The 27,618-nt window shown below is 38.8% G+C and overlaps 1 protein-coding gene across 2 annotated transcripts; it reads left to right on the top strand.

The window, feature by feature from the left end:
• Positions 1–166: 166 nt before the first annotated feature.
• On the top strand, positions 167–27,618 carry SLC9A8 (solute carrier family 9 member A8). 2 transcript variants are annotated; one of them, XM_027473128.3, is made up of 16 exons: positions 167–309; positions 883–1,061; positions 5,007–5,087; positions 10,105–10,163; positions 11,663–11,746; positions 12,708–12,809; positions 13,561–13,595; positions 14,656–14,799; positions 16,081–16,219; positions 18,086–18,191; positions 20,107–20,223; positions 21,798–21,880; positions 23,628–23,739; positions 24,041–24,261; positions 25,317–25,463; positions 26,775–27,618. In XM_027473128.3, the coding sequence occupies exons 1-16, from the start codon at positions 302–304 to the stop codon at positions 26,880–26,882; spliced, it is 1,725 nt and encodes a 574-aa protein (XP_027328929.1). In that variant the 5' UTR covers positions 167–301; the 3' UTR covers positions 26,883–27,618. The 2 variants fall into 2 exon arrangements, with proteins under 2 accessions (XP_027328929.1, XP_071882463.1); XM_072026362.1 differs by lacking the exon at positions 883–1,061 and having other exon boundaries at positions 201–309.

Raw genomic sequence — 27,618 nt, 5'->3', positions numbered from 1 at the left:
AAGGGGGCAAAATGGCGGCGGGGGACTATGGCGTGGGGGGGGGGGGGGGGGGGGGGGGTGTCACGATGACGTCACGCCACGGCTCCGGGCAGTGACGTCACCGCGTTGCTACGCGACGGGCCCACAGCTCTCGCGCGACAACGCCCCCTCCCTCCCTGCTCCGCTCTGCGCATGCGGGCCCTCCCACCCCTCCCGCCCCCCAGCCTCCCTCTCGTTCCCCACCATAGAGTTGCCGGAGGCGCCGGCTAGAGCGGCCGCACCGCTCCCGGAAGTGGCGCGGTTTGAGCCGGCGGGCGGCAAGATGGCGGAGTGAGTGCGGCGGGGGGCGGCCCGCCGGGGGGCGGGGACCGTTCCCCTCAGAGGAAGATTCCCTGCGCCCGGCTCGGGCCCCCGGGACAGCACGGGCGGCTCCCGGGCCTCGGGGCTGGGCTCTGCGTGGGGGGGGGGGGCGCGGGATGGTGTGAGGAGCTGCGGGGAGCAGCCCGGGGGAAGGCCGGGCCCTCGGGTGAGCCCGAGTGGTCCCTGGGTGGGCCCTCAATGGTCCTGAGTGGCCCCTGAGTGGTCCCCAAGCGGCCCTCGCTGGCCGTGGGCCCCGGCCGCTGTCAGGCTGGGTGCCGCTGCGTCAGGCTCTCGCTGCCTCCCCCAGCTGCGTTGCAGGGTGTTTGGTGCCAGCAGCGCACGAAGACACTGGGCAATAAAAATCTTAGTGTATACGAAATTCCGCCATTTGTCTGGGATCAGAGAGCGCTTCTGGAAGCAGCCTGCATGTGTTGGTTGTGGCACAACTCGGTGTGATGTGGGGTTTGTGCGTGCTGTTTCTTGGCTAATTCTTTGTCATGCTGCTCCCGGCTGGTGTAATCACATGTTGTGTCATCCTGACAGGTTTGCAAATGTCACCCATGAAGCCATCAATGTCACCCTCCGCACCACGCTGGCTGCTACCACCAAGCTGGTGGTACCTACACCTGCTAAACCTATCCTTCCAGTGCAGACTGGAGTCCAAGCACAGCAAGAGGAGCAATCTAGTGGCATGACAATTTTTTTTAGTCTTCTTGTATTAGGTGAATGATGAACTGAAAGTCTCTTAATCGCTCTTAAGCATACTCTGCATGTGAGGATGTGGGCTTTCAGAATCTTTTTCTCTGTGAAACAAAGTATTGTATAGGCACAAAGACTGAGAAGAGTTGGGTGTATATACACATATAATTAATCACCTGGCCTCCCCCAGACCCATTGAAAGAGAGGCCCATTGCAGACCTTTTCACGTTGATCTCAAAGTGCAGACAACATGTTTAATTGGCTTCATGGTCCTAATCAAGCACATGGCATATGTGCATGTATGAGAAAGATGCTGTCAGAACGCCTTGTGGTGCTTGGATCTCTCTTTGAGGAGAGCATACTGGATGGATTTCAGTTTTGATTGATTCTAGCCCTTCCAGACATCGCTCAAGATACTTTGTTATATAGGGCGATGCCAGATAGTTGGGTTTACCTGCACGGGTACTACAGTACAGTATCTATTTGTCTGGCTCTGTCAGGTTTCTAACATTCTTACCAGTGCAAGAGCTACTTGCAGATTGCCATAGTTATGCTAACATTGTTACACATACAGAGGGATTTTGAATGGCAGATGCCCACCCAATTCTCTAGTCTAGGCTGTCATCTTTCCTCTAGTAGAATATAGCTGTCTCCTGCCATCTGCTTAGAGCAATGCTGTAGTCAAAACTGTAACAATAACAAAATTTTCACAGAGGATTGCTTGTCTGTTTTCTTTTGTGTGTGTGTGTGCTTGGTTTCTCCAAAGCAAGCTTTGCTGAAAGAACCTTTTTTCTGCCAGACAGGTCAGCTAGTCTTCCAAGTGGTCACTCTTGCCTGTAGCAAATGAAGGAAATAATAGCGAAATGTGGAGTTGAAAGCAGTGCAGAAACTTCTGCAAATCATATGGATTAAAAAATAAATACATTATTTCTACAGTATCAGTTTGTCTTCAAAGAGGGCTGATGTTTTCCCAGTGGTCAATGGTCTAGTAGAATTTGAACAGAAATGAAAGACCAAAGCAAAATGCAGTAGTTCAGAAAACTTGTAAGATTAAAGTCAAAATTTCTAAGTATGCATGTCTCGTGGATTTTAAAAGGTCAGAAGAACGTTAAGAACAGAGCTATCATTTATTGACTGTGTTCCAGCCTGCTCATGCCAGTACGATAGCTTAATGCATCTTGAAAGCATCACCCTCAGGACAGAGGAGTCCCATGAACAAAGTAGAACTAGTATAAAAGCTTATTGTTCATAGCTACTGCCACTCATAGTAATCTCATTTAAGAGCGTAGTAAGGACAAACATGAATGTGCTTACAACACTCAAATCTGGATGTTATGCACTGTTATGGCCTTTAAGATGTTCTAAACTGGGATCAGAAGTAGATCTGTTCTGAGCTGCCTGTGTCAAATTCAAGCCCCAGATTTAAAGTCCCTGAAGCAGTATGAGGTAGTTTCCAATCCCAGATTTCCCATGGCTTGTTCATCTGTTCAAACACCACTTCATTTTCAATAGCCCACTGAGCCAAAAAGTCATACCTGTCTGTTCTGCTGCATCCGTGGGATCCAGGAATTCCCTTCTGTCACGGGTGCGCCTACGGTGCACTTCCTTAAGGGGACACTTGAATATTCTTACAACATGTCCAGAATCATGCTTCTTCCAGCCTTTTGCCTGCTTTATTCCTGCTATGTGCAAGTGCCTGGGGGAGATGGCATGCTGCAAATACAAACTGAGCAGTCCTACACAAGGAATAGGTGACAAGCAGCTAAGGAATCTACCGGGCTGCCACACAGTATTTCTGGTGGTGGCAGGCGCTTCTTAGGCCATGGTTGCTTTTTATTTTATTGTCAAAGTGAAGTAAAAAGAGTAGAAAGAAGCTGGCACTTAGACCTGCTAAATGGAAAGCATATTTGTGCTTGCATTGGAGTTCACTGGAAATCTGCATGGTACAGATACCTTTATGGATCTGTCCCAGGCAGTAGCAGTATGGAATGCTTTTAACACAGTAATCCTAAATGTCTTTGTTGGACGCATATTATTTGTGCTTGACGGACAGGAAATTGGTCAAAATTCAGTAGTACTGATGGACAAGTGTGCAAAAACTGCTTGGGGTACGTGATGAGGTTATTGCTCCAGTAGTTTGGCAGCTGGCAGTCAAATGTCTGAGTTGTTAGCTCCTGAACTGCTGCAGTTCTTAGTACAGTATTTAAAGTAAGCAGTTTCAGTCTGCGTCAAAGTATTGTGCTGTAAACACTGGTGTTTGAAAACTGATGGGTCAATATTGTGAAGATTGGTGGAGTAGAAGTGGAGTAAATGTAGGGAAATGAGTCCTGCCAGTCTTCCTGCACGGAGCTGTCCCTGCTTGTCACTCAGAACCCGCAGTTATGGCCACAAACAATTTGCATGCCAGTAAGTGAGCAAATATGGTGTATTTCTTGAGGCCTTGCTCAGTCTGTAAGCCCATCCTTCCATCCGTTCATACGCACATAAATAAAATGTCACACTTATTGTATACGAGCAGGGCGTATGAGATTACAAGGGCGAGAATGCAGGCATCAGAGTGATTCCAATTCCCTAGCACAGGAGAGGAGGACAAAAAAGAGTGGTAGTTGTATTTATGAGCTTTGTACTTTGTGATGCTGTACAGTGAATGCAGATCATGATGGAGGCCCCAGTAGTTCATGGGTGGTGTGAGCCAGCAAGTCATGCCAGAGCTCAGAGTTCCTGGTGGAACATGTTGCACCTTTCAGACTGTAAATTAAAAGCAGTGTTCTGAACCAGCTGCAGCGTGGCTGTTGTGTTGTTGTTAACTAGGAGGAGCAGTTAAACTGAATCACCAAGAGCTGTTCACAGAAGCGAGGTCATTGCAGTTGCCACTGGGTTTGTAAACTGCACAGTTTGAAACAGTCTCTGCTGCATTTGGCAAGCCACAGTTTGATTCCACCTATGAAATGCTGTTGACTCTGCTTGAGCTTCAGTTGCTTTCTGTCAAAATGTGAGCAGTAATTGTTTATATCCTAGGCCATTGCTGAAAGATTTTGTAGTGAATAGAGCAAAATGTATGTATTGCGGAGATGCAAGACAGATGTTTCTTTATCTGACTCTTAGTTGAGCTAGATTAAAATGGGAGAAGAATTTCAGTTCAACATGCAGAGTGTCCAAATAAAAATTGGTAGGAATTTAATGATCTAGGTTTATGTGAGTCAAGATAATTAAGCAGTTATCCATCCTGCAGCCTCATAGCACCACTAAACATGAGCAATAGACTCTTCTGAGGTTCCCAAAACAAGAAGGAAGCAGCCATGAGACCGTTACTGGAACTAGGGGGTGGAGGGGTTGTGCTATCTTCGCTTTTGAAGATTTCCAAGCTCAACTGGATAAGGCCATGGACAACTTCTTTGACTTTGAAGTTATCCCTGTTTTGAGTAGTAGGAGGTTGGACTAGATGACACAGAGATCCCTTCCAGTGTAAATTTTTTTTGTTCTGTGATTATACATTTACATAAAGCCCATTTCCTCAAAGAGAGTCAGGTACAAAAGAGTATAGCTCTGAAATTTTAATTGAGGCTATGTGTATATGTGCTTACATGTTTTACTTCAAAAATGTGGAAATGTTAAAAAAAAAAAGATATTAAAACTGCATGTTCTGTATGACTGCCATTTTTCACAGCTACTGTTCAGAGAAAATTTTCTTGTAAGCTGAATCAGCCTCTAAGAGTAGCAATATTTGTATTTTTAGAAGATATTTTTAAGTGCTAAAACTTGCCTCAGTTATTTTCTGTCATTTGTAGATTAATTTAAGTATTTCATTGAGAATTAGGAACCTAGAATTTGGTTATTTTCATCAGTGGTATTCTACTAAATCATTACGAAAAGATTTCCTGCATGCATTTTAGAAATGCTACTTAAAAGCATATGTTATTCCCTGCTAACACTTCTAAATTTTCTACTTTTTTTTTTTTCTTTCACAGCTATCTGCATCATATTGGTGCATTTACTGATAAAATACCGACTGCATTTTTTACCAGAGAGTGTAGCTGTTGTTTCTTTAGGTGAGTAACCATGCCTTTTTTATATCAGATTTGTGTTAATTCAGAGACTCAGTAGTCTGTGCTTGAAATTCTGTGCCTTTGTGTGTTAGCCGTCACTAGAAAGATGTGGAAAAGTGGATGCAGTGAAGAAAAACAACTACTTCAAATAACTAAATTGATGAAAAAAATCAAGAAATAGGCATAGGTACAGAGAGTGGATCAGCAAAACGACACATGGGCCCTACAGGGGTGTCATTACCTAGGTGTTTTGGCAACAAACCTCCATTCTGGGCTCTGCAAGGTGGGATAAAGCATTGACAAAGCACTCCAAATCATTCCCTGGTGGCCATACTCTGGCCTTGCCTTTCAAATGGTACATGTGTTTGTTTCAGTATCTGTAGGATTATGTCTATATATGTGATTTAGTCCAGGTGTGGATATAATTGTATCTTCAACACTTGCCCACGACTTTCAGATACTTAGTTATCACTGTGCTAGATACTTAACTTTCCCTGTAGTACCATGACAAGAGCTATTCCTGTGACCTGAGATAAAAGAACGCCACTCTTCATGATAATCACGTCCTTGCGTAATTTGAACCAAATCTGGAGTATTCCTAAACCTGCAGTTTTACATTATGATAGTTTCACTTAGTTGTGTGCTGTTGCTTCTGATTTATACATGTGTAAATGAGAAGGAGATCAGGCCAAATACATTCATTATTTTCTGTACATAATGTCTAGCAATGTTTAAAGAACCTGGTTTAACTAACCCCAGGAAACAGTTTTCCACCTGTCTCTGAAACATGTTTACCAGTATCAATGTGATATTTTTGCTTCTATTAGGAGTGACACTTTCACTGACAGCCCTTCTAAAAATACAGTACAAAGAGAAAGATGCTTAACGGTAATCCTGACACAGTGTGGAGGAATGTAATACTTGCTGGATGGGTAGATTTTTATCTTTCTCCTGGGCTATGCTGTAATTTCTGGTACCTTCTTCTGTCATACCTCTTCACTGCATTTTCACACCATTTCGCAATGGGAGGAAATAAGCTTTCTGGCGCTTGTGTAGTACCTTGCACTTTCTCGAAAACAGGAATCTTCTGGCATCTTTTTGGTGCTAGATTGAGAAAATCTTAGAGCTGTTACTTAGAAGAAAAACACATTTTTCCCAAGGTGTAACACACTGAATTTTTAGTTCTCTCTATTTGATGCATGCCACATCACATTACCAGCATAGGAGAAGGTGCTGAAATTCAAACAAAGATTGTCTTACAAGGTCATATTTAAATTTTGACATTTTTGTGCAGCTGAAAAACAGATAGATCTCTAAGAAATCTGTCATGGTGATGGTGTGGATTTCCTGGGTATTGCATGCACACCTCATCTTTATAGTAGCAGCACCCAAGCACCCATCAGACTTCTTGTGTGGTTAGGCTTCTATCTACATGGAGAGATCAGAGCTGCTCTAGATCATCCTGACTTCTTCATCCTCATGGAAACTGTGCTTTGATTCCCTATTAACACATTTCTCTTTCCTCTCCTTCTTACACATTGCCAGTGACAGGTGAGATGTTTTGTTTGGTATATCTTCCAGTGTCTTGAAAGGTTTCAGAAGGACTTTACTGTCTCTTCAGTATCCTTTGGTTTTGTACAGAAAGGTGAAAAGTGTTAATTTGGTTTCTAATCAAGTTAGTTACCATTGTTATTAAATAGCTAATTAAATTGAAGCATATTCCCCCATTTAAAGTGCAGTACTATATTGCTTGCTCTTGCAGGCTTAGTTTTGGATTTTCTTTGATATCATTGCCATTATTCTGCCCCAAGCCAACTACTGGGCACTGTTGAAGTGTTAGGGAAGTTTGTGTCACTGCTCCTGCTGAGGGTTGCAGGGAGCAGCAGAGGCACAGACATTCTTCTCTTTCTGTTTCCTGTTCTTGGCATCTGAGCAGCAGGGCAGGGAGTTTAGCTGTGCTGTTACGTTCTGTGCTCCCGTCACTGTCAACAAAAGCCTGTTCATGAAACTGCTGAGTTTTCTTGCTATGGTTCATGAAACTGCTGAGTTTTCTTGCTATGGCTGTCACTGTTACTCAAGATCAGTAAGGAACATCAGTGCATCATTTGAGTTTTCACACAGAAGCCGCATAAGAAACTCGCACAGTTCAGTTTTCAGTGTGCAAACCATTGCGTAGCTGTAGGCTGCCTCCCAAAGCAGACTGGATGATACCAGCAAATGCAATCCCACTAAGTCAGGAGAATGTTATACCCAATAGCAACCAGGCTAACATATGTCCGGTGTCACTTAAGCCTTATTTATTTAGTTTATTGACTCAGTCGTATTTAAACTACTGTGAGCTCTGCTGACAGGCCATGGCATCTGTATAATCACTGGAATTGGCAGCTAATTGCTGGGCAGTGAACCTCTGTTACTGGTAATGATCTACACAGCTGCAAGAGCACAGTTGGAGTTTCAAGTATCCAGTTTTGCTAGCAGTGCCAGAAGTGAGGTGTGTCCTATTTTAACTTGTAAATTAAACAAATGTTCTTGGGCAGTTATTAAGGACTAATAAATGTGGCAGCTGAGCAGATAAGTAAGGTTTTCACAACTGTTTTTCCTGCCATTGTCTAAGCTGCTCAGAAGATTGTGTTTTACCAATTCTAGTGCATATTACTCTCCCGGTGAACAGGGCAGGAGCAGGGTAGATTTTGATCTTCATCCTTAAAAGGTACTGGATTTTGTTGGTAAAAATAATTGCCAGAATTTTTTTTCTCTCAGATTTGTTCCTGAAGTTGTTTGTACTAAGAAACTTTTTGTAATGTTATCTAAGGAATGAGGTTAACTCTTACAGACTTAACTCTCCAATTAGCCTCTTGACAAAAACACTGAACTGATCTTGCTGATGTAATCGATGGAACTGTCTGAAAGAAGACTGCTTTCGTTTACCTAGTGATAACGGAGGAGTAGTTTGTAAAGATACATGGGGCAGGTTGTACAAACCATCATCAAAGTTTCATTCTGCTGCTCTTAAGCCATTGTGGTGATGCATTATTTTGTGCAGCCCTCTTCCATGACTTTACATAGTGTAATCTTAGTTTAGCAGTACAAGTGTGCACAACAGGCAGCTAGAACTAGCCTGTACTATAGGAAGATGTAAGTTGTGTAGTTCCATCTCATCCTTTTTCCTTAACCTCTGCTGTTGCCTTACACTTACATTGCCAGTCATTTAACTTTTAGATATCATGAAAGGATCTTCTCTTTTTGTGACACTGTTGTTAGGATCAGTTTATGATTAGCTCTTCTTCCAAAAGAGATTGGGACTGGCCATATACTTGGGTGTCTTGAGCTCACAGGATACGGATGCCTAGCCCAGACCCTGCAGATTGGTTTTGCCTTCTCCCAGTGGTCCCATTTCTCACAGTTGTGCTGGAGCCCTTTCACTTCTGCAGAAGTAATTTAAGGGATTCTCATTTCCATTAAATCCCTTCAAAACACAGTTTTATGCAACGTTTATCAATGCAAATTCATAAAATACTGAAAATTTCCTGGAAAGTGCACTTCTTGGAATCTGTACCCTCAGATGTATAGGCTCTGGTTGTTGGCTTGTTTGTTTTTTTTTTCCCTACATAAACTTGTTAAATGATACAAGTGTTGTCTGTGCCAGCTGAAGAAAGTGTTGCTACCCTGCAAAAATCAGAAATGTTACAGTCCTTGACTTCTGACATCATTTCCATCCCAGAATAGAAGGCCTGACTGCTAGTACTGAAATCTGTGTTTATCTGGCATGTGAGTGCCTGCATCTGTATTCTGGCCTCCTTCAAAGGACACCAGACGTTTAATGTTCCTTCATGAATGTTTTGCTCTTCCTTTCCATATAAAGCATTTAATGGAACAAGTATTTCTATTTTCTGGAACCAATGCCTTCACACATTTATGTATGAAAGAAGGCTTAAGCCTCATGGATTTCTGTGTATGACACATCCATCAGCAGTAATCCATGTGATGCTATTTGTAAGGCTCTTTTGATAGCTATGGTATGAGGGAATGAAAAACACATGGGTTACAGGAAAGCACACTTAACAAGCACACTTAACACTTCTTAGCCACTTCTTACCTTTTATTCAGTGTATTTCACTTCTATATCCCAGTGTTTGATTATTAAGCCTTCATTCTGTAAATAATAAAAAGATATATACAGAAGAATATATATACATATATAAATGTATGCATCTGGAATCTGACCAAAGACAAATTCCTCGTAACTCCTTGAATGCAAGTAATGACAGGCTAAGAATTATCTTAGCCTCCAAACAAAATCGTGATAATTTGGAGTCTTCTGACTTATCTGTTTGAAAATATGTGGGAGGAAAGAGCACAATAATCTGTAACCAATGAGTTTGCAGCACCCTTGATAAAGTTCTTTTATACCTAAATTAGTATTTCTACATGACTTAAAATACATGTAATCCATTTGGGAAATAGTTCTGATAGTATCTCCACCCTGATCAGAATTTGTTGTCTACTCCATTGCCAGTAAGTGCTATGATTTCATTGAGACAAAATTCACCCCTATGGAGATGTCTTTGATTTCACTTAAGCTGTGTTAATGCTGCAAATAGCACTGAAATGACATGGCTGTTTTGTGCAATTGCACAGCTATCTAACTAATAACTTCCTGATTTTTTAGGAAGACAGGACAAATTTAATTTGAATGCATTCTAGATGAAAAGCCTTTCTGAGCAGTTAAACTGCTTACTTGAGGAACAGCAAGCAGAGTACTGTCAATACATGTACTCACTATTTAGATATCCTAAGCAACAACCTTTTGTGTATGGAAGCTGTGTAATTATGTGACATATCAGAAACTATCTTATATCAGACCCCAACATTTTTTGTGATTTAGGAATGAAAGACCTGCTGCTTTATGTTTTGCCTTGTTTATACTTTCAAAACTTCGTTGACTGAGAATCTGTAATAGTTAATGGAAACAGTGGTGTGTTTTGTGAATTTTTAAGAATATTATCTCTTTGTCTCCTAGGTATCCTTATGGGAGCTTTTATAAAAATCATAGAGGCTCAAAAGCTGGCCAACTGGAAGGTATATTTGAAGCAATTAATTGTTAATTACAGAACGATCTCTAAATGTTTGAAATAAGACTTAGTAATATGGGTTTCTTTAGAGGTAATTTCCAAGAATTCAGTATTTTATACTCTATGCCAAGTATTTTTTTTTTTTTAAATAATAATGCAACCAAATATTTGGAGTCATGATCCTGCTATTCATTTTCTTCACAATATTTTTCCTCCTAAAGGGGTTCCTATGCATCTTGCAGTGTGGGACCAGTTACAGTTAAAAGTACAGCAATTCAGTTATTTGTCTTACATAGTTATTGGCTAGATTTAGTCCTTTTCTTCTTTTAGGAGTTAATTCTGTAGGTGTTTTCTTAAAAAAAAAAAAAAAGTGTGTTGATACACTGTAAAGTTACATGTTTTACCTGTGGATGTTAATGTAGGTTTCACAGAGGAAGAAAGGAGCACTTCTCCAGAATAGCTGTGCTAAAAATTACCTTATTTACTTAATTTATTTGCATATACTTAAACCTGTAACATATTATGAGATTGAGAACAAACACTTCACAGAGCAATCCATTCAGCATGGCACATTTCTTGGTACTCCAGAGCTTCTTAGGGAAAGACTGCCAACATCAGTGTGCTTGAAGCAGCAGGATTTCTCACACTGAGACAATGGAAATGTGATTTGAGCTTTACTTCCAGCAGAAAATGTAAGCAAAGCTGCTGTGCAGAAGGATGTCCTTGTCCTGGAACTCCGTGATTTACTTTATACAAGGAAGTAAATGTTAACAGAGATGATAACCAAACACGTGTGACTAGAGAGGTTGTGGGAATCTCCATCCACAGCAATACTCAACACATGGCTGGATAAAGCCTGAGGCAAACTAAGTTGCTCTGAGTTGGCCTTGCTTGAAGTAGGGGGTTGGATCAGAGACCTCCAGAGGTCCCTTCCAACCTGAATCAATGTGTGATGCGATGAGATCTTACGTGTTTCTGTGTGGAGCTACAGAGACTTTGCCAGGGATGGAGAATCCTGGCAGAAGTGTCTCCAAGAGGTGAATTCTACAGTGAAGCAAGGGTTTTGCCTCCTGCAGTTTATCCACATAATCAAAGCAATGAACTCTTCGTTATTCCTGCAATAATAATTAATGCAGTATTTAAATTGTGATTTTGTTTAATAGGATCCAACAGTTTATTCAAATTAGATCAGTGAATTGAATTGCCAGTTTTAAACAGGGTTTATATTACTAAAGTAAAAATCTTGATCTGAGTAGTGGATTTTAATCCTAGCTTGAAGCTTAGTATTTCTTGGCAGTTATTTTCTTAAAGAAAGACTTTCTTTCTCCTCAGTTGAAACACATTAAAATGTTATAGATTTTCAATCAGATGTAGCTTTTTAAATGAAATGTGATAGTTTTGATACATTTTTTCATTATTATTTTTTAATAATTTCCTTTGGGAAGATTCAGTGTTATTTCAGTAATCATGATATCCTTCAAACTATGCTTCATTTTTGTTTTGCAGGAAGAAGAAATGTTTCGCCCAAATATGTTTTTTCTGCTTTTGCTTCCACCTATTATATTTGAATCTGGATATTCATTGCATAAGGTTAGCCAATGCCAGACACTCATTTTTAAATGTTGAGGTTTTGTTTGAAGTAGATTCTGCTTTCAGTTATTGTAGTGAAATCTAGAATAATTGCACTAAATTCCATCATATTCATCATCAGGCAACTGAGAATGCAAAAATAATAAGCTCCTTCAACCCAGAATGCAGGGAATGTAGCTTGTTATTGTTAACTGAATGTTGGCAAGGTAGTAGGTGCAGCACAGACGTAATTTTCCTTGGTTGAAGAGGTTTCTTACCTCATTGGAGCTGTACAAGGGCTGATGTGAAGGAGGCAAAATGGGAAGGAGTAGGAACAGAAGTGGGAAAGGTGGGGTCGCTCCTTATGTAAAGAAGTGGAAGGGCAAAAAAGATTGCAAGGGTTTTCACTGTTTGCTTGAGAGGCTGTGTTTCCATGGACATTTCTCACAGTGCTAGTTCTGGCAGAAGCAGTTCTCATCCACCCTGTGTGCTGCCTTTCTGTTTAAACTGTACTGCGGAAGAGGGAGAGAGCAATGGAAGATAGAAGTACCGTGAGTGGTGCCATTGCTGAAGACTTTTCTATTCAAAATTACAATCTAAGACATGGACTAGCAGCTGGGCTGTTTACAAGTCTTTTTCACATGCCCTTTCTACAACAGATGGATTCATTTACAGTTCCATCAGGTTGGTCCAAGTGATTCTGAAAATTCAGTTGCTCATCTGAGGATTCGATTTTTGTTATAGTTCCAAACTGACATCCCATCCTGGATATCACAGGGTTTTGCAGTTGTCCTCAAGAGAGCAAGCTCCTCAGGCAGATGGTGTGGATATATGTCCTGGAATACCTGGAATAAAACTATTGAAGCCTTATTATCTCTCAAACACAGCTGTGAATCAGAATTTAATTTAGATGCAAACCTGAAATATGACTTTTCCCTCTGTCCATTTTCACTGATTTACTTAATGTGTTACTGTGTTCCAGGGCAATTTTTTTCAGAACATAGGCTCCATCACACTATTTTCTGTATTTGGCACAGCGATATCTGCTTTCATTGTAGGTGGAGGAATTTATTTCCTGGGCCAGGTAAGAATAACTACTTTGAAGCACTTACATTTATGCTGCTTGCTCTTTGAAAGCCCGTTTTTCAAGAACAGACAAACATAGTGAAACTGAATTCCTGGGTCACAAGGTCCAGTTCTCTGCTATCATGCTTTCTCAGAGGCAATGTAATATAATCCCTTACATACTTCATGTTAAAAGCAATTAAGACTTGAGCTGAGTTTTGTTTTCATTTGCTTACTTGATCTTCCCACTGGAAGGTTGTTCCAAAACCTGCCTTCTAGAAGAGCCATCTTCTTATTTCCAGTGTTAAATTTACTTGTTCTTCAGTTGACAGCTTTCTTTCACTTCTCTGCTTTGGTGTTTCCTCTTAGGTTAGTTAACCCAATACATAGATGTAGATGGTTATGTCTTCTCTGAGACTTTGTTCTGTTAGGCTAAATGGTTGATGCTTTTTGTCTTTGCCTCTCACATTTCTGTTCCTTTGACTGCCTTGGTTACTTTGCTTACTTGTATCAGTTCCAGTTTTGTCTGGTCTTTCCTGATGGTTTGGGGTGACCAGAATTGTAACAGGGTAATGTTAGGTTGGGTAACATTATTACTGTTTTTTTTTTTTTTATTATTACTTCTTATATTATTATGGTCTGTTTTTTTTTTGTTTGTTTGTTTGTTTGTTTTTCCCGATAATGAGCTTAAGGTTTGATTGATGCTTTAATTGTAAAAATAGCAGCAAAATACAATTGATTGTGATTCTTTTCTGTTTTGCCTATTTCAGGCTGATGTAATTTATAAACTCAACATGACAGACAGGTAAGCTCTTGGGGAAATGGAGTAGTACATGAAATGGAGTACTTGTCAAGATAACACTGTATCTGGAAAAGGCACTGTAGTTGGCAAGCTTTTCTGGTTACTCTTTGGATTGCTTAGATTCAATATTGTGTATTACACCAAGAAATTGATCTAATGCTTCTAAATCCTATTACGATGCTCTTATTTCCAAATAGTATCCTGTGCTCAGTGATTTTTCCAGCCAGGAAATGCACTGTTGTGTTTTTTTTTTAAACAACCTTTAAAGTTAAAATATGTAAACTTTGATTGGTTGACATGATTAATATGTATGAAAAAGGCATAGCTTCTTCATCCAAACAGTGTCTTAAAAGATGTAACGAGCTTTTCAGTATCAGTAATGTAGATTTTTCAAGAACTTGGCAAAGAATCTAATCAGATTCTTAGGAGGACACAAGCCCAGAGTTAATTTCTGCATTATTTTTGTATTTTGTTTACTAGTTCATTGTATGGCAAAATATAGCGGTTTTCTGTTAAAATCCATAAATAAGTCAAGTGACAAGCAGGAAAAGTAACAAGTAAAACATGCATGAACAGCAAAAATCTTCTTTATTTGTCCCAGTGTTTGACTTTATGCAGCTGAGCAGTCCCATTGCCTCTATATTGTCTATTCTTGGATTCCAAAGTAATGAACTTTTAGCTGTTCCTTTTAGATGTTGCCTTTTAGTACTCCTAAACAGGTAACGCTATGCATATATGATACATGGTTTTGGCAGTATCTGTAAAATTGTTTGTTTTTTCTTACTTAGTTGGAGTGAGACATTAGTACTGTTGTTGTGAGCTGGGAGCTACATATTTCTCAATCTTCTCTTCCAGTTAGACAACAACTTTTCTCTTTGAAAAACAAAACCATCCCTTTTGTCACATCAAGTTTTTATTAATGGGAAGAGAGCTTAGCTCTATAAACACTGTAGGAAATAACATCACTGTCACTAGTTTTTAATGTAAGTTGATTAGGTACATATTTTTCTTTCATCTCGTTTTCTTATCTGGCTTCTTTTTTTGTTGTTTTATGTTCTCCCAGTTTTGCATTTGGCTCTTTAATATCTGCGGTTGACCCTGTGGCTACTATTGCCATTTTCAATGCCCTCAATGTGGATCCTGTACTTAACATGTTGGTTTTTGGAGAAAGCATTCTCAATGATGCAGTCTCTATCGTCTTGACCAAGTAAGTGCATTTGAACAATACATGTAAGGAAACAGCAGCCACAGTTTTTTCTGTTGATTGGTTATTCAGATATACAGGAATTCTTCAATCTGCTTTTGGAACAAATCATGTATTTCTGGTACAATGCTGAATTTTGCACTATTAAAAGCAATTCAGAGCATAAACTGCATAGGCAGGAGACATTAAATGGTTGTCTTTTTGCAGCTCCCTCAGTGCCTCATCAAATTGACCCCAGGTTGTTATGTAAATCTGCAAGTTTATCATCTGTCTTTCCATCTTCAGGTCCTGGCAACAGAAGACCAACATGCATCCTTTCAAGCTTGCACAAAAATATTTATCTTGCCAATTTTGCAACTGTATCTCCTGTATTGTTGGCTTATACCCAGAATCACATTTCAGTCTGTGGGGGATGCATTAACATCTATGCAATAGGAACTTATTTTGGGGCTATCACAAGGAACAAGAGCATCCAATATCTTTATCATTTATCCATGATAGTTCAGTGTGGCTAAAAGAGTAAAAAATAGAGATATATAGCTATATTTTCATATTATTGCTAAAATCAATAGATATTACTGTGCACGTATACGAGTAGTAGATCAGCTAAGAAGGTAGAGAAGTTAGAGTAATTTTCCTGTAATCTAATAGCTTTTTTAATACAGTCATGGTCCCTTTGTGGAAGACCGTGAAGACTAAGAGTAGTCAAATAGAAAATTAGTTAGAATCCATACCTTTTTGCATGGAATTCTATGAAAGATATTCCTGAAATTCAAAGAGATTTATTCTGTTTCCTCTTAAGAACGTCTTTGTTTTTCTCCAGTGACCTTCTTGTCTCTCATTCACACCTAAATATTTGATGAGACGTGTCCTTGTTCATTTGTTTTTCTCTGAGGATCATGTGATCTGACCTTTCTCTTTCATGCCCAGAGTTTTTACCACAGCAAAATGTGTTTTCCTTTCAAAGTTTGAAAATTGTTTTGTAATACTGGGCATTATGATAGCCTATTTACACCATTCTGAGAAGCTTCAGAAGACCAATGCTGGATTTCCAGATTTTTGGCAGAATTAGGTTTCCCTTTGGGGATTACACTAAGACTTGATTTAACATCTTTTGACATTCCTCTTGTTATATATATCAAAGTAAAAGCCTTTTAAAAGTACTAGCAGCAAAGAAATACAAGTCTTTTTTTGTTGTTGTTCTCAAAAGCTGTCTGTCTCTTTTGGATCCAGGCTTAGAATTTATAACTCTTTCTTTTTAATTATTATTTTTTATTTATCTAGCACTGCAGAAGGTTTGACAAGAGAAAATATGTCAGATGTAAGTGGATGGCAAACCTTTCTACAGGCACTGGGATACTTTCTTAAGATGTTCTTCGGCTCTGCAGCACTTGGCACGCTTACTGGCCTTATTTCTGCATTAATATCCTTTTTAAATTTTGGTGATACACAGATGGAAATCGGTGAACTTCAGCTCTCTAATAGTATTTTCTCTCCCATATTTTCCAGCATTCCTTAGGAGATGTTTCTTAACAGAGATCGTTTTGTTGGCTGAGGATTTTCTCATGCTTATTTTCTTTTTGTATTAGTATGCATGGGTGTATGTTAAAAAGCTGCATCAAATTTTTATGAACATACATGTAATTAATGTCTGAAATGCTGTATAGTAGCTTATATTATGTGCACTGGAGTGTTATAAAATATGGTAATTGTTTTGCAAATTCAAAATGCATTAATTCAATTTCAATACTGATCTGTTTTTACAAATACATGGCTCATTTTCTACATATATGAAAGTTAATTTAAAGGAAAAAAAGCTCCTTTTGAGTCAGACCACCTCATCTGCCTCTGTGTATTCATCCAGCTGAATACAGATACTATTCTATTTGTTTTTACGTGGAGTTATATTTTGCCTTTTCCATTTGCATGCATTGGTTGCTAAACAACCCAGAAGCTTCTCTGCTGAGATAAGGAAAGATGTTTGTTTAAGTCAGGTACCTTTGCTGAGAGCTTGCTTTAATGTTAACATCAAATTCACCGTAGGTAGCTTTTTTGTTCTAGGCTCATGCAACAGTTATTCATGTCATCTGGGACATACTGTTAAGTATTTTGTTTGTAAATAACAGGAACAGATTGATTAAATACTGACATGTTTCCTCTTTTGGTTCATTAGTCTGATTCCACAAACTTTTAAATTATTCCATACATCACAATAAAAGAGGGAGACAGATGTTTAACGTTTCTTTGACTGATACCTAAATGATAGCAAGAGAAAAGCTGCTTAGTTGCCCTATTACAGTTATTTGTGCCTCAGAGTTAGATTTCCCCCAAACATGCAAAATTTCAGCGTAGCAATGGAATTTTCTTAATATTTGCCAGCAGATAAGTATGACTGAAGGTTGTTGCTGGTTCCTGACTCAGGAGGAATGTGAACTTCCATGTTATGGGCCTTTTATCCTCTGAATTTTACCAGAGATGGTAAGTTAAGAGTTGAGAGAAGGACATGATTCAAGGAATAAGTGAACATGTCTCCTCAGTGTTAATATTACTGCAGATCTGTCACATCCATTTTAAAATAACTAGAAGTCTAGTGACTGACCAGAAAAGTTTATTTGCATGCTTATCATGGCAAATAACTAAACAAAATCTGAGGCAAAATCTACTTCTTGTATTTAGCAGCTGTGCTGCAGAACCACACATGAGATGCAAAGCTGAATTTGCAGCCCTTGACAAATGCCCACACTTTTGACTTTCAAATGTCAAGTAAGTTTTAAGTATCTTAAATATTTAAGACAAAAATACATTATTTTTGTTAAAACAGAACTGAGGACTGTTTTATTTTTACTTTGCTGTTTCATAACTCTCCCCTGTTTTTAGGAAAGCCTTTACTATTTAACAGTTTTCTGTGGCTTATTTACAATAGTTTTGGAGAAGAAATTTTAAAGACTGAGTGTGTAGGGAGATGGCCTTTGTAGATAGATAAAAACAATCTAGCATTTTGTTGTCATTATTGTGTAGGTACATCAGTAGCAGAACTTTTCTGTCTCTAAGTCTGTCCATTCTGACCGGGTTCTACCAGTGGTAGGTTCTTTAAAAAACACTCCTTGTAAGAAATTATTAATCTTTCTACACCTGAGTCATGGGACAATTTGTAGACTTTATTAGCTATCCAGTAAGCATGTAGTGAGTAAGATTAATCATAATCATTGTTTTGTAATGGAATGGTAACAATTTAAATTTTTCTTTGGATTTTTTTACCTTACCTTTTCCATAACCTTTTTGTGTGTACGTGTTAAAGCATATTGATTTAAGGAAGACACCCTCCCTAGAGTTTGGGATGATGATTATCTTTGCTTACCTTCCTTACGGACTTGCAGAGGGTATCTCACTCTCAGGTGAGTAGCAAAATGAGTATGTGCAAGTTTCTCTGATAAATTTGAGTAGTGTTTTTTTGTGTGTCTAAGAAGGCCCCTGTTTTTCTTTTACATGTTTTCTCATTTAACCTGTGCTCTTACTTTTGACCTTGCCTTACTTTACGGGAACACTTATTCTCTACTAAATGTTGTAAATGTATAGAAAAGATAATCACGGTTTTCATAAGCACTAGCTAGCCATTGCAAATAGTGTTCTCTCAGTTACCTCTGCCTAACACAGAGGTCAGATTTGAGCTGCATACTGTGTGGAGAGCTTAGCTGTGTTAGCTAACTCAGATAATGGCTGTCCTCCTACCCAGTAGCTGGTTTTTTTTGCACGTCCTTCAGTGAAGTTAGCTGAGACCAATGAATATGTTATGTATCTCTGGACACCAGGTAGCAGTTCTGCTGAGGGCCAGGAGAAGAGGCTTGGAGATTAACTTTTTCGTTCTGCGGAATCAAGTACAAAGACAGGGGTCCAGTTCTGCTGGATACCTGGATACCCAACATCCCTGACCTCTGCTGATTTAAGTGTTTTTTGAAGGCAATCAGCTTCCTGTCTCATTTCTCAAAGGAAAGGGATGCAACAGTTAGTTTAATTCATACAGCTAGGGAATCTGCTTGTTTCTTTTCTTTGGTATTGTTTTATTTTTAATTTCATAAAGTTCTTGGTGTATATGTTAAGAATGTGAGGTAGATAATGTCAGTTGCTCTTCCTATATCCACCAATGCTGTAACTCCATCATAGAAAGCCACCACATTGCAATTGATTTCTTCTGGGTCATGTCAATTTTGGTCAGTTTTGTCACAAGGAGTACAGTAGTTGTTCTTGAAGTGTGCTACTAAATTTTTCCAGTCCTAGCCATCATCTCAAATGACATCTTTCTCTGGTGTAAGTCTTTGCAGCAGCTGTGGAAATTCTAAAACTTCCTTTAAGATATCTAACTCCCTATGAACAGCAAACAACTGACAGCTTCTGTGATATGTCTTGAGCAGTTAGAGAAATAGGTTGAGATTCAGATTCTTCTTTCCATAAATAACCAAGAGCTGTTAAGCAAGGTAGATGGCAAAATCCCAAAGATGCAAGAATACATTGAAATCTGAGACATCTGTTCTGGCCTATGGTATCAGCTGCTGTACCTCCATCCAAGCTGTGCATGTCATTAGGGCAATTGAACTCTACTATGGTAAATTAAGTGGCTATCGTTAATTTCCGAAACCACCTGTAGTAGCTGGTGTAGTGACCTGTATGCTGGAGACAAGGCACATTCTGCACAGTAGCATTCCTTACAGGCCCTACATATCGGGCTCTATCATCCCACAGAAGTTATTTTTGCCCTGAATTCTGAAGTCTCAGTAGCTTTTCTCATTCTCAGATTGATAGCAAGTTGTGGGTAGGCAGTCCTTCTTAATTTTTATCATTTGGTACACCTTACAGGAGTGGATTCACACCCATGGTGGATTCACACCCTGTTGTTCTCATTCTGCTTCTGGTGGAGTGATTGATTGGCTGATGAGCATGTAGGAAAGAAGGACACACTTTTCTGGGAGAGCTAAATCAGTTCTCTTGCCCCACTACTCTCAAATTGTTTTTATTACTTCTTGATCTCATCTGTCCATGGGTTAAGGAGAGTGAAAGGCAGGAAAAGCAGTCAAGAATCAGTTTATTATTTCCCTTATATGGGAAAACATGCCAGAACAGGGATTTATTCTAGCTTGCATCTGACCTATATTGGACCTCCTAGCATTTAATATGACCAGTGTAATGAAAACAGCATGAATAGCGGTGGCAATGGAAACCCCAGTCATTGCTTCATAAGCTTTTGCATTAATATGGGGTGTAAATGCAAATAGCATGCAAACTATTCTTCTGTTGACTGCTGCATTTCCTTTATAGGTATCATGGCAATCCTCTTCTCTGGCATCGTCATGTCCCATTATACGCACCATAACCTCTCCCCGGTTACACAGATACTAATGCAGCAGACACTGAGAACTGTTGCTTTCATGTGTGGTAGGTGCTACCTTTGATATATGACTAATACAGTTTAAAAATTAATTTGCATGAAATGGTGATTCCAATGGGAGTAGGAGAGATGTGAATTTTCCTCTAGCTATTCATATGTCAGTGGTACATACCTTTAAGAGAAGACTTCCTAATAGTGCAGGCTGGGAGGCAGTCAAAAGTCACCTTTCCTGCCATCCTGGATAAAACATACAGTAAATCTTCTCCTTCTCCCATCCTGCAGGCTCCTGCTAAGATTTGCAGCAAGATTGATAACCAAGTAGAGATCTCTGACTCGTCTGGTCTACTTTTAGTCATAGTAGATGGATTCTTAGCAGTATTTTTCTGTAAATTATTTTGGATATAAAAAGCTGCTTGCAAAAACGATAGCTTCCCAGATTGAGAAGCTGGTTTTGGAAGCGGTCATACAGGCAGCGCAGCGTCCTGTAGCCTTTCTGTTGGTTTATCAATGGAAAACTTCTGAAGAAATGACTTGATTCAGTATTACAAATATATCCCCCTGTTCTTTAGGGGATCGCATGAACATGCTCCATACTGTTTGCAGAAAGATGCACTTGGAACATGGTCAGGGAGTGACGTTGCTGCAGATTTAACCACACGAGCACCAGTAGCTCATCAGGTTTTGTCTTAACCTGTTACAAATGCTAAAAACCGTGCATTCATTCAAGTCACCAAAGGAGTTAATTTAAGCTACTGTGTAACTTCCTACACATTTATAACAAGTTTTGGCTATGCAAATGGAAGTAGCCAGTACCCAAAGTATGAGCAGTAATGCATCATGCTGCAGTAACTCAGTTATTGCTACTGTCTGTTTAAAACTTTCCTGTTTGTAACAGCCTCTGTGATAAGAAAGCTACCTTGCTAGGACATCTACCAGAACAGTAGACTTAGGAAACAGCCTTACTGTGAGATTCTGTAATGCTAAGAAGTTTGTACTTCGGAAATGAAATGTTTGGATGGAAATAGTCATTGTGCATTGGTGGTATTATTTCAGATTTCCAAACATCACTTCTAGAGGTTACTAGAATATACAATGGTTGGTAGATCATATAATGTAGTATTACGGTGAAAGTTGTGAACTCCTGCAGTTTATAAGAACTGAAAGTATTTATAAATTGGACACTTTATATTGCATGTTGAGCACTATTATATGAGACTGTGCCTGACATCCCAGTTTTATAGAGAATCCGATTTAAAGCTCCAGAAGTTGATAGTGGTTACTCCTATAAGCTTGTGTTCTACAGCTTGTCCTATATTCTTTAAGTAAAAAAAAAAAAAACTCCTCAGTCTTTAGAACAAAGAAAAAATTTTTATAATAGGGTTTTGCTAGCTCATAATAATTATGAATTTACGGCTGAAAAAAGCCTGCTACACACAGACTAAAGTGCAGTCTGCCAACAGTGAGTATCTGTCTTTTTTGCATAATGGCATTCATGCTTATTTTGAGCATTCAAAGGCCAGGAAATAAATATAAATTCTATGTACCATATGTAATAACTTGTAATAGGAATAGAGAAGGTTTTATAGAATTCTTTATTTCAAACGTGATTTTTCTTTTTCAGAAACGTGTGTTTTTGCATTTCTTGGCCTGTCAATTTTTAGTTTTCCTCACAAGTTTGAAACATCCTTTGTCATCTGGTGCATAGTAAGTATGTACTTTTTTCAAACTTGTTTAGGTACTTTTTAATGGTATTTGTGGGGAAAAACAAACTCTTACAATATTTTAGACCATTTGTTGGGTTTTATAGGTTTTTATAAAAATATCTTTATATTTTTATATATTGCACAAAGTTAATTCTCACTAATAGCATGAAATTATTAGTTTTGTTGCCAGCACTGTGGTGTTTGTACACAGTTCCAGTTTACCATTATTTTGGAACCCCAGTGTATCGGATTTTTAATAAGAAGGAAAAGGACCCTACTTATTTTGAACCCTGCTAGATTTATTAAAATAAATCTCAAAAGATTTTGAGATTATTATAAATGCCAGTTTATGCCAGAATTCATTTCCCTGGAAAACAATCTTGAGTTATGTACCTTTAGCTTCATACAAAAAATTTGTGAGTGGGCAGTTTGCAGAAACAACCATGCAAACTAATATAAACTTGGCTATATTTTGTCACTCCAGGACTACAGCTTTTGTGTCTTTCTGTCATAGATATTTGCAGCTTGTTTATATTAAACCAATTTAGTCCACACATCACATCTTCACTCTGAGCTTGCCATCTTCAGAGGTAGCCCTTACTCAAAACCTCTCTTAACGTCTATTCACTCTCACTTCATTCTTAATTCTTTTTCTTTCTTTCTGTATTTCAGTGTAGGTTTTTTTTTTTTTTTTGTATTAGTACTTTGGATTATGTTTCACGTGGGATTTCCCTACATCTTTTGCTGTTACAATTAATTGAAACATGAAAAGTACATTCTCTTGACAGAGTGAAAAGAGGAAAATAGGAATCCATTTCCCATCACGTGCTTCAATGTATATTAGTACATTTTAGTCCATGGCTAAAAGGGAGAACTGTTCTCTACAGGTTATGGATTATGGTATCAGCATGGGGAACTGCTCTTGCTGCATTGCACGTACATACCTAACTTATCTAATATATATCTAAGGTGTGAAACTTCCTTCTCTGTAGCATTGCCCTCACAGCCATAATGCACATTGAATAATTTTAGAGTGATTCATAAAAGTAAACAGCACAGCCCTTTCAAGGATCCTACTGACTAATTCTAGGATATTTACCTTTGTAAGGTCTGTTTGTGGTGGAGCTTTCAAAGCAATGCTCTTGTGAAAAATGGCTTTTCTGAGCTAGAGTCTTCATTGTATTCATTGATTGTCTGTCACTAAAGCAATGGTACTTTTTTTTTTTTTCCCTCACAATGTTGCCTGGATGTTTGGTGTATTTTATAAGCACACCCAGGCAAGTGTTGAGGAACTGAATTACATGCCATTTGTTCGGCTCCTGGCCTTTTTCTCTGAGGAACTGGTCCATGGGGAGACAATAGAAATATCTTAGCCTCTTAGCTGCTGTGCCAAGGGAGTGATTAAGGGAGCTGAACTGAGGAAAACTTTTACCCAAAGTAATTCTTGGTCTCTCTGGAATGCCTCCTGGGTTTCATTCATTTATTATAAGTAAAGTGGTGTCTGGTCTCTGCCAGTGACAAGTCTGGTTTAATTTCAGTTAATCAGAAAAACATTTAAAATGTTAAATTCCACATTGACTGATGCTGAGAGATATTTTTATGCTGGTTTAGCAACATGGCCTGTTTATGAGACTTGTGGGTGATAAGGGTTTATTCACCTTAGCTAGTACAAGCCAAATGCAATGCAATTCGGGCCTGGGTGACTGTAACACATCAGTCAGTCTTTTGCTTTGATTTTTGTTTTTCAGGTACTTGTTCTATTTGGTAGAGCAGTGAATATTTTTCCACTTTCCTACCTACTCAACTTTTTCCGTGATCATAAAATCACCCCCAAAATGATGTTTATCATGTGGTTTAGTGGTAAGTGAAAGCTCAAAGTATGGAGGTATGTTCTTCCCCCTTTGTACTAGGCGACTGGGCAGTATAGATTCCAACTAAAACTTTTCTGCAAAGAATCTGCTTTCCTAAAAATCTAGCTGCTTTAGTCTGAAAAACAATACCTGAAGGCCTTTTACTCATTTTAGGATGGTAACCAAATGATAGACAAATGGGTGTGGATTGTAAAAATCTTTCAAGGGTGGAGGATTCTTGAGTTATCAGGGTGCTAAGGACTAACAATGGTGCTGATTCACTCTTCATTGATTTACTCTTCTCTCTGAAGGTCTACGTGGTGCAATTCCCTATGCCCTCAGCCTCCATTTGGGCTTGGAACCAATTGAGAAGCGACAGCTCATTGGGACAACAACAATCATCATTGTGCTGTTCACAATTTTGCTGCTGGGAGGGGGAACCATGCCCCTCATCAGACTGATTGATATTGAGGACTCCAAAGCACGCAAGAGGAACAAGAAGGACATTAACCTTAGCAAGACAGAGAAGATGGTTTGTTGTTGTTGCCTTATTCAGAGGATTTTTTTTTTAATTTTCAAAGAAAAAACTGGTATTTTACTATTTACTAAAAAGTAAAATGGAAGTATGGCATGAAAAAGCCAAGCAGTATCATTTTAAAATATCCCAAATACAGTGCTTGGTTACTGTTTACACAAATAACTGGACAAAGAGCTGAAAGTAATTTATCTCAACTCAATCTAATTATAAATTGATCCATACAAATTAAAGTAACCTTAAAGCATAAGACAGATGAGACAGGATAGATTGAGTCATATACAGACAGAAAGTAGCTAGTGCATTATGAGTCATAAATTAAAAGGCAGATGGAAATTACTTTGAAAAAGTCAAAGCAAAGGCCATGAGAATGTGCTAACAACAGCACCTCTGCGACTGGGTTTTATTTTAAAGTCGTTTCTTGCTAAACAGAAGTACTGAAGAAAACTAACAGCCAGGCTGAAAACTCATCTGCTAAAGACAGGAATATATAAAGTATTCTGGGAGCATTTTCCTGTTTTGTCCTAAACCATCAAATGGATACATGCAGGGTATTATTCTGTGGAGTCTGATGAACAGCTTCTCTTGGCATAAGGCTTTAAGAAAGTTTGCAGCCTTCAGAATTAGTTTATCCTGTCTGTGGAAGTAGATGTCTATAAGAAGAGTGCAGGGATATGGCATGTTCTGAAACAGGGCTTATTTTCAGTAAGATATTGACATTAAAGTGTTGCTTGCTATATAAACTTATCATGCAGCTCACAAGAGGAATGCTCACATGCTAGAAATTTGTCCCTAGTACTAGTACAAAATTATTTGATATTTGAAGCCTTTTACCTTTCAGCATGAAAAGGGAAGCCAAGTGACTCTGGGAGTCAACAACTGGACAGATTCATACAGCCATAAGTCCTGGGAGGCTGAGGGGATAATTTCCATTTTGTTCCAGCATGGGAATTGGTTTTGAGAAGAAATAGAGCAGAGTAGGGAGGGGTAAGGCAAGCTGGAGGAAATAACTGCAATATTTCTCAAGTTATTGCAATTTGTGATATTTCTAGGGAAATACCATAGAATCTGAACATTTATCAGAGCTTACAGAGGAGGAATATGAAGCCCAGTACATAAAACGCCAGGACCTCAAAGGGTTTATGTGGCTTGATGCTAAGTATTTGAATCCTTTCTTCACCAGACGACTCACACAAGAAGTAAGTCTTTTTTGTTTTCTTAAAGAAAAGAAACTCCATGGTAGAGTTGATTGTCATTTCACTCTGTACCATTCAAGACTCCAGTGCAGCCATGCAACTTGTACACTAGGAAAAGAGAGCCATGTAGTATCTTCCTTGTGCATATGCAGAACAGCTGTAATGAAAAGCTGCACTGTAAAATTGCTGGTTGGATTAAGTGAGCATCTCTGAGGGCTACCACAATTAAAGTTAAAAAGCTGAATGGATTTATTGAACTTGCCTTTAAGCTTGCAGATTACCATGAAAAGTATCAGGAATTACTACTGATTCTAGGAAAAGCTACTGCTACCTGTGCAGAGCTTTTAAAGTGCTATCACACACAGTTGCTGCCCTTTGCTGTAACTGGTCCTATGAATTCTTGAGCTGTGATTTTTCTGCAGAGTGCAGCTTTTCTCTTGGAACTATGCATAAGGATTGCAGCCTTCATTTTAATTTTTTTTTTTAAAGACTCCTTCACTGGGAGATGAAGACTGTGGATCTGTAAATGCAAAGTGGCACCTGACCTGAACAACTAACTTAACACTGAGCTGCTCTGAGAGGTGTAAATACTGTGCCATTTTCACTCCAGGCCTTAGAAACCTGAGATTTCTTTGCCATGTAATTCACGTTTTTTTCTTTTTCTCCTCCAATTTGCCATAGAATTAAGCATTTTTGCTGTGTAATTAAACATTTTCTGTACAGTGTGCCCATTCCATCTTTCTAGCCTGCTCAAACATACAATTTTTCTTATTTTTTACCTTTATTTTCGAAAGAACACTTTCAGCACTTCCTTGCAGAAGCCAGAGGGTTTTTTGTATGTTTTTAGCAAAACCATAAATGAATCAAGAAACTAGGGCAAGCATCTGATTTGTAGTTGGTAGCCAAAAACGCAGGCAGGCAGCCATCCAGATGGCAACCAAAGGCTAGAAAAATAATTATGTGAATCACCAAAGCAAGCCACAAGCTTTCCCCTGTCCCTGGGAACATGTAGAGGGGAGTAAGATTCAAAGAAAGGCTATCTAGACGACTCTATGACTGTTAAAATCCACAAAGCAGGACTGTCTAGAAAAACAGGTCAAAAATCTCACAAAAATATCACCCCTGGATATAATTACTAATTGATAGAACACTTGATGTGTTCTGGTAGGAAACAGAACTGCTTTGTACACTTCGAGACCACAAACAGATTATTTCCTGAGGAATGTGCTAAACTAGGCTTTCTCTTTTGCTCTCTCAGACACACAACTAGTGTTGTAGCTCAATAACAAGTGTTCTGGATTTCTTGTGCCTTAGGACTTGCATCATGGGCGCATACAGATGAAAACCCTCACAAACAAATGGTATGAAGAAGTACGACAAGGACCCTCAGGATCTGAAGATGATGAGCAAGAGCTGCTATAGCAGATCAGGGAAGGAGTGCAATGAGTTTATCATCTGACCTTCAAGAAGTGGATTTAAGTATCAAGAGTCTGACTGCAAAAAAGCTGGAAAATTAAGAATGAACTTTCCGATTTGGGGCATATCTTGTTCTATGCTTTTAGATATTACTAGGAGGTAACTGAATCCCTTAAGTGTCAGACACTGGACTGAATAAGGAACTTTTCACATTCTATAGCATAGCAGATTCCACACAGCCTCTTATAAAGCAGAAATATCTGCTATGAAATAATGACATTACTATTGTCATGTTTAATGCGAGGTCTTCTTCCTATTATGAAATCTGCTGTTTGTGTGTGAAGTACAAAGCCACTGTATGACTCTGCAAAATAGGATGAGTTGCACTTTTTTGAATATATAGATGTATACACACACATTCACATGGAGAATCTTGACAGTTTATACTGTGAATTTGTTTCAGCACTAGTAAGGGAAGTTGGCTGGAATAAGTCTATAACTTAAAAGATTTGCACATTATGAAACCAGAGAAGATGAGTACCTTGACAAAAAGCAGATGCTGCACACTTCAGGAAGCATCTATTAAAACTGGTATTTTTGTCATTTAAAAATTTATTGGTTTCAATTCTATGTTTTTTGTTTGTTTCAACTATTCTGAAGTGTCTAATCCATTATAGTACTGATCATGGCATGACTTGCAGGGAATGGGGGATTATACAATAATACAGAACTGCATTTGAAA

This window comes from Anas platyrhynchos, chromosome 21 (genome assembly GCF_047663525.1).
Source record: "Anas platyrhynchos isolate ZD024472 breed Pekin duck chromosome 21, IASCAAS_PekinDuck_T2T, whole genome shotgun sequence".
NCBI classification, from domain to species: domain Eukaryota; kingdom Metazoa; phylum Chordata; class Aves; order Anseriformes; family Anatidae; genus Anas; species Anas platyrhynchos.
Note: the sequence above shows the minus strand (reverse complement) of the source record. Positions and strands in the feature narration are given on the sequence as shown.